Raw genomic sequence first — 14,412 nt, forward strand, 5'->3', positions numbered from 1 at the left:
TTGAAATAAACAAAACTGCAGGAGTCGCATGAAAGTTTTACATTAATAAATTATATAAATAACCGTGGAAAGTAATATTTTCATTGAAAATCGTATGGGAAGCATAAAAGGATTGATTTCTTGTATGGGGGGCTGTAGCCCTATAGCCCTCACAGACCAGCCGCCACTGCGATCGCAATTACCATTTCTCAAAACGTCGACTGGTTAACATATCAACCTTCCCGTCATAAATCCACCCTTCCCAAAAAGATTCATGTCAACGTCATATCAAATCCACCCCTCTCACTCTCAGGCGGGATACCACACAGAGGTACTTCGTATCCGGTTTATAATTTTTTCCTCGCCCTGACGTAGGCGGTGGCATGTATCAGTGTCTGTCTCTTCTCCGTCTCACGATGATAAATATTGCATGAGCCATGCTGCGGCGGTGCGTTCCGCCATTATTAGGTTTTATATCATTCGTGTGAAGACGTTTCCGGGCAAGAATGCACCACCGTGTTCCGATGGGTTCGTGATCCGGTCCAGAAACGTATTAAATTCATCCTCGGACTAGAGGCAGACGTATATATCGCTTTCCGGCGTCGGAATATTTGACAGTTAAGCGTCGTTCTTTACCACCGCTCGGGGTCTGATCTCGAGAGGGATGTATCTGCCAAATGGCGCGTTTCGTCTCGTTTTTGCAGGGTAAACCGCGGGAGTTTTTCGTGATGAATGGCTGATAAAGGCAGAAAACGGCTAAACTGGGACCTGGAATGGAATAAAATTATCTCGAGTGATGAATCCAGATTGTGTCTGGGCATCCACGATCTTTTGCGGGAACTGCACCACGCTGTCGAATATTTGACATGGTTTATTCATTCATTCATTCATTCATTCATTGCTGTATCCCGTTGCCGGGAATGAATCTACAAAAAGACGAAAAAAGGGAAAAAACAAAAAGAAAAGAAAAAAAGGAAAAAAGGTGCGAACCGAGGTGCGAACAGACTTATAATTTTTCAGGGCTAATTGCGACTGTGTGCTCTCCCGTGACTGTAGAGACCCAACCGTGACCTACATATCCTACCACACTCCAAAGGACAATATTCAAGAACTCAAATTGACAAAATGAACGACGTCGCATCGACTCGAACCTTGCTTGAGGTTATCGAAGGTCCCGCTAGTTGCCGAAATCGAATTATCGCAAGAGCGGGACCTTACAGCCAGTCGTTCCATATTGTACCCGAGATTTTCCTCATTTCCCAGGAGAAATAGAAGATTTCATTGCGCAACCACTTACGGAACACAACGCCACCACGCTCCCCTACCCCTCGGGGGCCTTCTCTTGAAATATAAATCAATTCCGTAGTCATACGCGCAAATGAACCTGCCACCAATAAATACCGATTCGGGTGATGAAAGGGCTCGAACTTACGACGCTAATAAAGTGCGCGCGTATTAAGGGAAACGACTACCCCGTTTTCACACTTATTGCTCAACGCGCCTTAAATTCAGCCTCCGAGAGGTGATGTGCGATCCCTAGAGGAATTACTGTATGTTTTTGCCGAGCGGTCCCTTATGCAAATTTGATGATAAATGTCATGTCGGAATTTTTATGCGGCGCCCCAAAAATGACGCCATCCGAATATTTGATTAGGAAACAGGGAGGAGGGGAATAATTGCTGAACGGTCTGTTTTGCATCGGGATGAAGCTCAGGAAAAATCGAGCCTTAAGGAGATATATCGAAAATTGAGCATTCAAAAACTCATTTTTTGAAATTAACGTTCGCAAAATTAGAGTATCTAGCCATCATCAAGTACCTGTATTTAAAAGGGTTAAGAGGTAAGTAGATTTACGAAGATATGCTTAATATCCTTGGTGATCAATGTCCTTTGTATGCGATCGTGAAAACTTGGACTGGACGCTCCAAAAGAGGTAAATTTTCCATCGAAGGTGATGACCGATCAGGAAGGCCAGTTTCTGTGTCAGTCCCCGAAAATATCGATGCAGTTCATGACATGATTTTATCAGACCGTCGAATTGGGCTAAAACGAACATCTGAAACACTGAATATTTCATACGAACGCGTTCATCATTTAGTTCACGTCAATTTGGACATGCCTGTATAAATTGAAAAAACTACTTCCACAACCGTACTTTCTTATGCTAAAATCTTATTTAGCAAATCGACATTTTGCGGTCAAACTCGAAGGAGCGATATCAAACCCCCATCAAATTAGATCAGGAGTTCCTCAAGGAAGCATACTTGGACCAATCCTATACCTCATTTATACCAACAAATCAGAACACCACGATAGCTACTTATGCAGATGATGTAGCAACCTTGGCAACTCATGAGAATGCTGAAACGGCTTCGGAATATCTTCAACAACACTTGAACGACCTAGAAGATTGGTATAAAAAATGGCGTCTGCAAATAAATGAAACCAAATCAGTACATGTTACATTCACCAATAGAAAAAGCTTATGCCCTCCGGTCAAAATAAACAACAAACAAATACCAGTCAGTTCTGATGCAAAATACCTTGGCATGCATCTAGATCAACGTCTCACCTGGAAAAAACATATTCAAGCAAAGAAACAACAGATCAATCTAAAAATTCGAGGCATGTACTGACTCATAGGCAGAAAGTCAAAATTATCTATTGAAAATAAAGTTCTGATATATAAGGCAATAATCAAACCAATATGGACCTACGGCATTCAATTTTGGGGATGCGCAAAACCATCGAATACGGGAATTATCCAGAGAACCCAATCAAAAATACTCCGCTCTATAACAGATGCCCCTTGGTACGTCTCCAATCTTACAATTCATAACGATCTAGGAATACCATTCATTACAGAAGAAATCAGAAATCGTTTCAACCGATATCATATCAGCAGAACCTGCAAGGTCACGAAAACAACCTCATTAATCAACGAACTGAGAATCCATTCAACATAAGAAGATTGAAGAGGACTTGGCCAGTTGACTTGAATTGAAAATATAGTAAAGAAGAATATTAATAGGTTAATATCTTCAACATGTCTGTACATTCATCACGTTTGCTCAATACTTTATAGAAGTAGATTGTAAACCTCAATAAAGAGCTATAACACAAAAAAAAAATTTGGACATGAGAAAAATTGCTGCAAAATGGATCCCCAAATGTTTGAATGTTGACCAAAAACGTGCAAGGGTAGAAGCATCGCCTTCGATCTGTGTTCAATTTTAAACGATGTAGCCTTCTTTAACCGAATTGTTACTTGACTTGGGTACATTTATACGATCCAGAAACAAAGCAACAATCGATGCAATGGTGACACTCTGGTTCTCCAAGACCTAAGTAGTTTCGTGTCCAAAAATCTGCTGGAAAAATTCGTGCTTCAGTTTTTTGGGATTGCCATGGAGTAATCATGATTGATTTTTTGGATGAGGGTAGAACAATAACCGGAGATTACTATTCGACATTACTGACCACTCTACGGGAAAAAAATTGAAGAGAAAAGATGCGGAAAGCGGAAAGCTACCCAAAGGTGTTTTGTTTCTGCAGGACAACGCCCCTGCACACAAATCTTATGTTGCCATGCAAAAAATTCGAGATTTAAAGTTTGAATAACTAGAACACCCCCCTTATTGACCAGATTTGGCTCCACCTGACTAACATCCCTTTCCTCAACTGAAAAAAAGTTTAAAAAGTCTTGAATTTGGTTACTGAGCAACCAAGAGTGTTAGCAAGAGTCGTTCGTTTCACTGAAAACTAGTTAGTACGTAGATCCACCTTTTTTGGTATATTCACCTTTTCGGGCTTATTCGCCTCTGCCGTGGCTCAGGCCTTCGGCCCTCGCGAAAAATGAGATAGATATTTTTTCCATCTAAACCCAACTGTCTTTCACTAAATTTGCCTTTTCTCCTATGAAGAATAGATGGCGCTGGAAAACCCCGACGAAAAGCAACTATAGTCCGCCATACTGCCGAATATTCGAATCGTTATTTTTCTGTTAACGAATATTCTAAATTACGATTATTATGAACTGGATCGAAAGGCCGGATTAAAAATGCAAACAAATCCGACAAATCAAATCATTTCGGGTCGGTGCAACTCGCTTTCGGCAATTAATAAATTACAGATTTCTGTGTTTGGGATTCGGACCGTGTTCTATTGAATAGGGTTCGTTCGAGTTGCGTAAAAATACATACATATGTGAAATTTATAAACTGAATAGATCAATCTATTCCATATATCTGCCAAAAACACAATTGTCGATTGTTGTCCGAATTGCGCGATTCGAATTTTAATGGCGTACGAAATTTTCTGCGAATTTTTGGGATGGGTTACACAATTGAAATTTCTTCTTTCGTCGACCTAAACAAAAAATGACATTTCACGTACTATTTTCCGCAGGACCGTTCCTAGCGGATGTATAGCGCGTGCCAACCATCAATCAAAATTTCATCGACCATAACTTGAAAAATAAATGTTTTTTAAAATGTCCGTTTGTTTATTCGTTATCTACGCCCTCGAATTAGTCGACAGTATAGATTTGGTGTCGATCGGAGACAAAAAATATTTTTCAAAAAATTGCAATTTTTTGCATACGTATGGAAAATTTGAAAAATTTTCGATGTTCCCAATTTCCATCAAAATTGGGGTATATACTAAATCGAAGGCGTAGAACACGAATATGCAAACAGAATTTTGTTGAGAGGATTGGTTTTCGAGTAATGGTCGATGGAAAATCCGAAATTTTGGACCTTCGCGGAAAAAATTGTAAAATCTAAACTGTTCGCAGTAGGTGGATGAAAGTTGAATTTTTCTATGCGCGAAAGATCAACCTATCAACAAAAAATCAGCATATGTCTAGTGCTTTTTGTGTGGCTGTTACAGCGACTCAAAGTTGACCATTTTTTTTCGAAATTTTCCACTAAAAGTGATTTATTTCCTACAATCCTGTCGGTAGACCGAGTCTACCGATCCGATATAGTGAATTCAGTGTACAAAGGCTCTTCAAATTAAGTACCACATCATCCCTATTCAAAAACATTTATTGGTTGGATGCATTCTTCACTTTCGAAGAAAAGTGTTTTTGCGATACGGTGAACCAATGTTCAAAAAAACGTGGTATGAAGGAATGACAAGAGATGCAAGTAATGCCAGAAACAAACGATTGTCTCTTGTAATGCATAATTTTTTTATTTTCATCAAAAGGGTTGAAAAGTATTTCTCTTCGCAATTGTAGCCAGCATCCAATGAAATAAAGCAACTAGAGCAAGGGATGCATCTGTTCATACCCTATTGCTCATTCAGAATTTCTTAAGGCGCGTACACATCTGAGCAAAATAGCCGAATGAGCGCGCCGCAACGAATGAGCGTTTATGCGGACAATTTTTCTTTCCGACGCACGAACAGCATGAGCATGTGTTCGGAGCCGCTCCAACGGATGTGTCAGTTCAGTGCTCACGAACTGGAAACTTAGAAAAAAGGAATCATTCAATGTATTCTATGTTCTAAGGATGGAAAACTTGGGTTTTGCTAGTGCCTCTTTCATAATTCTGTACGAGTTGCTAAAGAAGAAGGGACGACGGCGTACTAGATGGTCTTCACAATTATATCTACAAAGAAGTCGAGACCGTAGACTCAACAGTACTTTTTTATTGCACGATATTCAAAGTGAGGGCGACAAAATTGGGCGGTTTTCATGCTATTTTATTAAATTCAAACACGTTTCTTGCGAGAAATCCATATTCAAATGTGCGCGTTTGGTTCGAGGCAAAGATAGCAACTAAACCCGTCCACACTGAGCACGAATTTTCTTTGATGGACCGACAAATTGTGGATCGGCTCCGCGCAACATGAGCGCGTTCGGTGCGGTGTGTTTTGTCCGTCCACATCTGAATGCTCATTCGGCGCGATGTGCTCATTCGGCTGTTTTGCTCAGATGTGTACGCGGCTTTACAGACTTCTAGGGAATCGACCAGGCTTTTTCCTTCATTCTCCCCCCGAAAGAACGCCCCAGTTTCCTCGATTGGGGTTCAGGGCGATACAGTTGAGACGTTCGAATTCACTAGACACGCCGTAAATGTCGCATCGTGCGGAATTTATGATCAATTTTTTTTCAGAAGAAGGGGATCGACTTCCTGGTGCCTGGTGGATCGATGGCGCATATCATCCCGCTCGGCATTGCAACAGAATCGCCATCAGGTATACGCGCCGGCTATAAAACTTAAAGCAATTGTCTTTCCAGGACGGTTCTGCCGTTTCCTGGACCCTAGGCGTGCGCCGGCATGGGTATACTCGCAGGAATTAGATATTCATGGGATGTATGAGACGTGGGATTCCAGATATGTCCTTATATCCCTCCCGTTCGCGTTCAGACGGAATAATTATTAGATGGGATTCTGAATTGGATCCTCCCGTTGTTCTGGAACCGTAATAATTGTTGCACTGGTCATTATTCATAACACTCGACTACTTCGTGGAGGTGGCTCGGTGTCGGTTTCTGACGTCCTGCCTTTGGGGGTTGAGTCTGACGAGGAGTAAGTGGGAGCAATTCGATTTGGATGCCAGACTATCTAAGCCTCTTGCTTCGAGTCACAGTGATGTGGTTTCTGCTCAAGAACTTATCATAACAGAAGTTTGTAATGATCTCCAGTTTTCTGAGAAAAGTTGGATTTCATTTTAGTGCATTTCATTTCACATTTCCGCCTTTGAACATATTTAATTCTCAAATATTCGGTGCATTCATTCCGATAGGCAGAGTAAATGTAAAAAACCGTTGATCTGTGTTTAACGTTGTTTTTCTTGCATGCCGTTGAAGATTTCGAGGTTTTCCTGTTGATATGCGATAAACCGGAGCTGACGACGTTTTTCACTCTTGTCGCATTCTGGAATTTGCAGATTTTCAGCGTGTGGGGGGATTTCCCCCACGACGGTCTCTCTCTCTTTTACTCTTTAGTCTCTTTTGTCACTTTTACGCTCTGTACTCTCTTTTCCCTGCGATTCGACTTTGATTGTGTGCACAACAAACCGTTCAACGATTTTAGAAATAATTTTGTGTTGCGAGGATTAGTGCTCTTAGGAATCAATTTTTAGTTTTCGTTTGTTTTCCGCGAGTGTCTGAGATAAAGGAGGTAGGTCCCCGTCTTTACCGTTCAGTTTCTCAATTAGACCTACACTGGTTACTTCTTTGACACTGCTGCACTGTATCGCTTTCTGTTATATTTTATCGTACTTTACCCTGTTTCGCGAGTCTGACTTTTCCCTTCGCCATCAGTCATGGTGCGTAAGCCCTTGGGGTACTGAAGGGAAAGTCCCGTCAACCCCCCTGTTCGCGTTCCGCGTCATAAGTGTTGAATCCGAAATCTCTTCTTTTCTATCAGTCATGGCGCGTAAGCCCTTGGGGTAGAGAATAAGAGGTACCGCTCGTCGTCAGTGAAATCCCGTAGTTGCGCTCAAGATAGACCTTTACTTCGCTATCAGTCATGGAGCGTTAGCCCTTGGGGTAGCGAGTAAAAGTCTCGAATAGATCCGTCCTGGTTGTGTTTCTTTCATTTCTGGAGAAATACAATTACATCCCGATGCCGTATAGCAAGTCATTTCACTTCGCGAGTTCATCCTTAGTATCCATTTCGTCAGTTCTGGTTGGCGCATTTTATTGAACAACCTTTGATTTTTCACTGAACCCGGTATAAACTTTACAAAGTGCTCGTGACCGGATAGAATTTCCCGAATGTATGTTTGCTGATCGATTCGCTCATATTTCATACCTACACATATTTCCGTTGTACATATAATCAGTTTCCGAAGGTGTGAATAAACTGGTACATAATTTGATTTTGACTACTTCGTTATCGCTACCACCCTAGATATCAGCGAACTCTGTCTCCGACTAGCAGCTACTCTGGTAAGGTTTGCTATTCTTCCTAGTGAAAAGAATAGCTGGCGCTCGAGATAAGTTTTCTCCGAGGTAACCACGTTACAAATTATGATAAGTTATTCGTTGATTGCGACGGCAGAATGTTGGAATTCCAACAACGGGTTACTAAATGAAGGTTTGTGTAATCAAGATATAAGATTTCCAGAATCTGAACGTCCAAATCAAACTGTAGCTCCCATAAATTTACTGCATATACTTTAAATACCTCCTAACTGTTTTTATTCGTAGAAACTCAGAGGTGGACGAAAGAAAACTCTAACTAACTCCCTGTTTATGTTCTCGACTCTGCAATCGATTACTTACAATATTTATTGCTCTTCCCTTCTAGATGAATAAATCCTACGTAGGAGTGGTATTTCCCGTCTGCTCGGGAAACACGAAAATGCATTTATACTTGACTCCTAATTTCCCTGATACCCACCTACCCCTAAACATTAGCAGGTGCTCCGTTACACTTAAGCCCTGCAAAGCCAGATAACAAGTTGAAGGTACACGCTGACAAAATGAGTTCCGGATTAGAAGGGTATCTAGAAAACCATTCTAGGGATCCCGCCAAGTCCTACAGTAAATTTTCCGGTTCGACGCTCTGTTACCTACCCGCAACATCGAAAACGCTGCAAGTATTAGGAAGAAAGAGTCCTTGACTCGTACAAATATTTCAACAGTAGATTCTTGAGGTCAAAAGAAACCCTTTTTTCCTTTACCATTTCTTCCGAATCCTCTAGGTTTAAAAGATACAGGCTGTTGAAGAACCATAAAAAAAATTTTTCGAACACAAGTTATCACCCACGTCTTCCACCATTGCGTAACATAAAAATACCAAAAATTCAAGGAATCCAGCTCTTGAAACGAACTTGGAGGCTATCTAACGAATATTTTATAGAATTGAAGTATTCCTCATAATTTTTTGTGTAATGGGCCATTTTCGAGTAATCTGATGATGAAAAATATCAGCGATATTCGAAAAATTGGGTACTCTGAACGAATGCAACTCTGTAAAGCATCCACAGATGTGTAATGTCACAGATTCTGCTAGTTATTCTGAAGGTAATTTTGTTTTTCCAAGGTTGGCACAGTTCATTATGAAAACGAGACTTTTAAGTACTCAAGGCCTAATCAGAAAAGCGAAATTGGTTTCGAGGAATTCGAAATCGTTTCGCTTATATCTCACTTCCTCCCTATATCATTTTTTTCGCGAAATATCTGAATACCGATATATCCCGTCTCGGTGTCCGAAGATTGCTTATTTCAGCAACAAGTGCTGCCAACCAAAGAAATCTACGTTCCTTCCTCCTCACTATGTTTTTACAGGAGTTTCCCGTCGAGTGAACAAGATTTCCTTCCACCTATTACCGAAATAACTCCTGCATGTTTTATTCATGTTCCTTGGAAATTGGAAAGGGCACTATAGCGAGACTGGGGAGAATGGATTGGGTCACATCCATTTTTTTTTATTTTTTCGCTGAACACCGCAATTCTAAACGTTAGTTGTGGCGTTGTTTTTCTTGCCTAATGAATGAGATACTGAAGAGCTGGGTTGAGAAAAATCTAAATTTAAAAATATACTGGGAGACATGAAAAAAATCAGATCCAGAGAGGATATTTTTTATGATCTGATTTTTTGGCGAAGCCATATGCTCTTTGGACCTCAAAATCTACTGTTCAAATACAAGGTACGAGGATGAATTGATATCTAGTTAGCCTAGACCAGTTCCATGCAAAAATAAATATTGCGTTACCATAGCAACGAACAATTACTCATTAGAAGTGTCAGTGTGAAGTTTGAGGTCAAAAAAGTCAACCAGAGTTACGCAATGAATTAAAGAAAGGAGATGTCCACTGAAATTGTGAAAATCGAAAAATTATCGAGCCATCATCAAGTACCAGTATTTAAAAGGGTTAAGAGGTAAGCAGGTTTACGAAGACATGCTTAATACCCTTTGTGATTAATGTCTTCAGTGTGCGACCGTGAAAAATTGGACTGCAAGCTACAAAAGAGGTAAATTTTCCATTGAAGATGATGACCGATCGGGAAGGCCAGTTTCTGTGACAGTCCCCGAAAATATCGATGCAGTTCATGACATTATTTCATCAGACCGTCGAATTGGGCTAAAATGAATATCTGATGCATTGAATATTCCATACGAACGCGTTCATCTTATAGTTCACGTCAATTTGAACATGAGAAAAGTTGCTGCAATATGTATCTCCATTCATTCATTCATTGCTGTATCCCGTTACCGGGAATAAATCTACAAAAAGAAGTCTTGCAGCGCGCGAGTTGTACAACAATTGAGACTCAAGTAACGAGGGCCCGACTCAGATGGAGCAGCCACATTCTGAGGATGCAAGACACAAGACTCCCCAAAATAGCTCTATACGGCGAACTCACTGAGGGAGCACGGAAACCAGGGGGTCAGTATAAGCGGTTTAAGGATACACTGCATCAATCCCTAAAATCAGTTAATGCTAATCATAACTGGGAACAACTAGCGTTAGACAGGTCACAGTAGAGGTCTTTGGTCCACAGTTATAATGGAGAATCGAGAAGGATACAGCGGCGGCCAGATCTGGTTGGAGACTATCCATGCCCTGAGTGTGGAGGGATCTGCAGGTCACGGTTGGGTCTCTTTAGTCACAGGAGGGCACACAGTCGCAACTAGCATGTATCTCCAAGTGTTCGAATGTTGACCAAAAGCGTGCAAGGGTAGAAGCATCGCGTTCGATCTATGCTCGATTTGAAAACGATGTAGACTTCTTAAACCGAATTGTTACTATGGATGAGACTTGGCTACAGTTCTACGATCCAGAAACAAAGCAACAATCGATGGAATGGCGACACTCTGGTTCTCCAAGACCTAAGAAGTTTCGTGTCAAAAAATCTGCTGCTAAAGTTCTGAAGTTTTTTGGCATTGCCATGGAGTAATCATTCCCCAACTGAAAAAATGTTCAAAAGGTCGTACATTTTCTTCCAACGAGGAGGTAATGAAAGCAGTAAAGGTCTGGTTTGCAGAGCAAGAAGAAAAATTCTTTTTGAAAGGTCTAGAGACGTTAAAGGTTCGCTGTAATAAATGTGTCTAATTAAGAGGAGAATATGTTGAGTAATAAAATATTTCGACATTGAAAGTTTGTTTGGTTCTATAGTAGGCTAAGAATTTTCCAATGTATCCTCGTAAGTCTTTGACTCGTAAACCTGAAATATTTATACGAATCAAAACTGCACCCTGTATATGTATGAAGTTTGATAGCCTAGTGAATAATGGCTCATAAATCACAAGTGATTACGACACCTTTACGCATAGATCGTGAACAAAAATTTTAGTTACTTATGAACACAAACATAATATTTCTTTCTTCTCAGATACCCCTTCCATTGATGTAATCCCCCATCTCTTTTTCAGGTTTCGTGGATAAGGAAGCACGACTACCACCTGCTGACCGTGGGCCTGGCCACCTACAACACCGACGACCGTTTCTTGGTGGAACACGTACGCCACCTGCAGAACTGGGGTCTGCTTATCAGGAACGTCCAAGCCTCTGACGAGGGTCTGTACGAGTGCCAAATATCCACACATCCACCCACCAGTATTATCATCCAGCTCAAAGTCACCAGTAAGTTATCTCTCCCCCTTTATACGCGCTGCGGTCTTTGTATAGGATCCCGGATAAAATAAGTTGATCCTGGCGTGGGAATTAACGGGAAAACGGGTCTAGTTTCGAGACGGGAGACGTTTTTAATGTCCCTATTGTCGTTGGGACCTTTGAGAGGCTTCACGATGTTTCAAGTGATAAAGTGGGATGTTCTATTGGCTTGGGAAATTATTAGATCGATGTACGGGGAGTTCACAAAAGATGCGTAGAGATTAAGGTGGTGATTTCTTGACCAAGAACATCAAATCGTTGATAATACACGTCACTACGTTCTAATTGGGACTAGGAAGTGTGAGTCTACCTTATTTATCAGCATACTCTTCTGATACATTCATTCCAATGTTATCCTATCTTTCAGACTACGTTTGTCTGGAGTGATTTGTAATTTCTCTCAGAACAGGAGGAAATGGGAGACTTGCTGGCGAAAATAGGTAATACTCCTACGAAAATGATGTATTTTTTATGAAATATCTTTGAAACGTTACGTTTTGAAGTATCCATTTCAACCGTTTCCCAAAAAAAATTATTTCGAGTACTTGAAAATGAAAAATAAAAATGGGTATTTAAAATTTAAAGCGTTTCGTTTCTATTCCACAAGTTGGCAACATCGACTGGAATATGCGTTCATAATAAAGGACAACAAATACACTATCTTGATGAGATAGACAAAGATGGCTGTCTATGAAGTCTGCGACGAACGAGGAAGGTCGTAAAATTTTATGGGATTTTTATGACCGGTTGCTGTTGAGGCTTGGCAGTGAGTACACTCCTTATGATGTCTGCAAATCAACAGCTGTTATTCTATAAACAAGCCATTATTCTTTTCATTCACGAAGCGATTTAAATTTCAAAACCTCATATTTGAAGAATAATTTTGAATAGTTTTCGCATTTGAAAAATTCATGAATGTAACTCATAATTATTCAGTTTGAATAAATATAAATAATAAATTGAGGAGAATTCCTCATTCAGTCACACAAGCTCTGCATCATTTCCAAACATTCTTCATAAGACTTTTTATCTCTTCCCATAACATTCCTCTTAATCTTCCGGATCCCCTAAAAATTCAACACTATCAGAGGGGATGTTCACATTGTAGCTGCAATCCGCGTTTTACTACCGTTTCAAACGAAGCTTCCACGTGGTACGTCACGCCGAGGGTTCAAATTGTGGCTTCTCCGACGAATATCTCATTCGTTTTATGCACAGTGGTCCATCGACGGCGATGCTGATGCACTCGTGCCAAGAGCAATATTCGGATATCGCCGAGCAGTGGTCCCACAATTCAGCGTCATCTGTTACGGCAGTGAAACCTAAGTAGCTGCGCTTTATTCGTCCTTCGAGACCTCAGTTTGAGGATTGGGGTGTTGGATGAGCTAGACGGGGCTCTAATTGAACCAATCTTGACGAGCTTCGATCATTGAGCTTCTGGTCTGTAGAGAAGTTCGATAGGAGATGATAAATTTATTCGTTTTGGGCAATTCTTACGAAGAAATAGCTTGAGAAGTTCCTGTCTGTCAACTTTTCATTGAACGATTAATCAAAGATAGCGGAAACTATGTGCCTAGTCCTTATATACCAGGAATTGCAATTTCCATCCACACTTAACCTCCTCAATCTCTGGCATTCCAATTTAAATCGTACCGTACACGTTAGACGTCTAAATCCTCGTCTCCAAATACATCATCCATGGTTCGCGTGAACCTGGATCGAGATAGAATAGAAACCGGTAATCCCCTCACACTAAATCTCGACGATATAATTATTGAAATTAACTGTATGGAAGCATCCGAATTCCTCGGCGATTACGCTGGAGCTCCCACTAAACGTTCCTGACGACGCATGCATTTTGCCACCGACCTCATGGTTAAGGGATTAGTCCTCTTGTTGATCACAATCGGAACGGATCACGTATTCCCTATTAAATTTGCCAACTGATATGGTGCTATCCCGTTCTGATCTATGGGGATGTATTCTCTGTCTTCTATTCATGGGCGCGGATTATGCTATCAAAATTGCATAAAACTAGTCTGGAGTATTCTGGCCTACTGGCTGTATTTGCTGCTGTCAACTGTCGATAGTTGAAATGGCGTTTTTCAAAAATTGAAAATTTGAATCTGCGATGTCTCCTGTTATATCCCTCCGAACCAATCAAGATCTCCGATTCTGTAGTCAGCGTTGCTAAGGATCCCAACCTAGCACCAAAACTCGATTTCGAAAATCTCGATTTTTTGGGTCAAAAATGAGCAAGGGGTTAGACCCTTCTAAAATGACCTATTTGCTTCTCTGTCTATAAATCAGGATGTTCTCTTACTGCCTGAGGATATGGAGTGCATAGAATTTGTTTTGAAGATTCTAGAAAACCAAACAGTTGATGATTCGATAGAGAATTGCACTCCAGAGAGCTCTTCGAAGGCAACTCGAAAATGAAAAGTGGAACAACAAAAAAAATTATTTTCTCCTAAACTGGGCCAGATATTTGAAATTTTGGTATGAAAATATAGGTTTTCGAGCACGCTGAATCTATTGCGAGCAATTTCCAAAGCCTATCTCCCTGCTTCTAGATTTTCATCTTGGAAATGGCATTTTTCAAAAATTGCAAATTTCAATCTGCGATATCTCCTGTTATATTCGTCTGATCCAATTGGGATTTCCTGTTCTATAATCAGCGTTGTCTAGGCTTCCACTCTAGCACCAAAACTCGATTTCGAAAATCTCGATTTCTTGGGTCAAAAATGAGCAAGGAGTTAGACCCCCTGAAATGACCTATTTGCTCCTCTATCTGACAATCAAGGTGTCCTTTTACTGTCCTAGGATATGGAGTGTATAGAAGTTGTTTCGTC

At 40.7% G+C, this 14,412-nt stretch overlaps 1 protein-coding gene across 1 annotated transcript in view; it reads left to right on the forward strand.

Annotated features, from left to right (window-relative positions):
• The window catches only part of LOC123308289 (fasciclin-2-like), a 126,272-nt gene that overhangs the window by 46,231 nt on the left and 65,629 nt on the right, over positions 1 to 14,412 (forward strand). Inside the window, exon 4 of the mRNA XM_044890886.1 lies at positions 11,320 to 11,530. Within this exon, the coding sequence (XP_044746821.1) occupies positions 11,320 to 11,530 (211 nt within the window). The remainder of the gene's footprint in view (positions 1 to 11,319; positions 11,531 to 14,412) is intronic.

Source organism: Coccinella septempunctata, chromosome 2, assembly GCF_907165205.1.
Source record: "Coccinella septempunctata chromosome 2, icCocSept1.1, whole genome shotgun sequence".
Lineage (NCBI taxonomy): Eukaryota > Metazoa > Arthropoda > Insecta > Coleoptera > Coccinellidae > Coccinella > Coccinella septempunctata.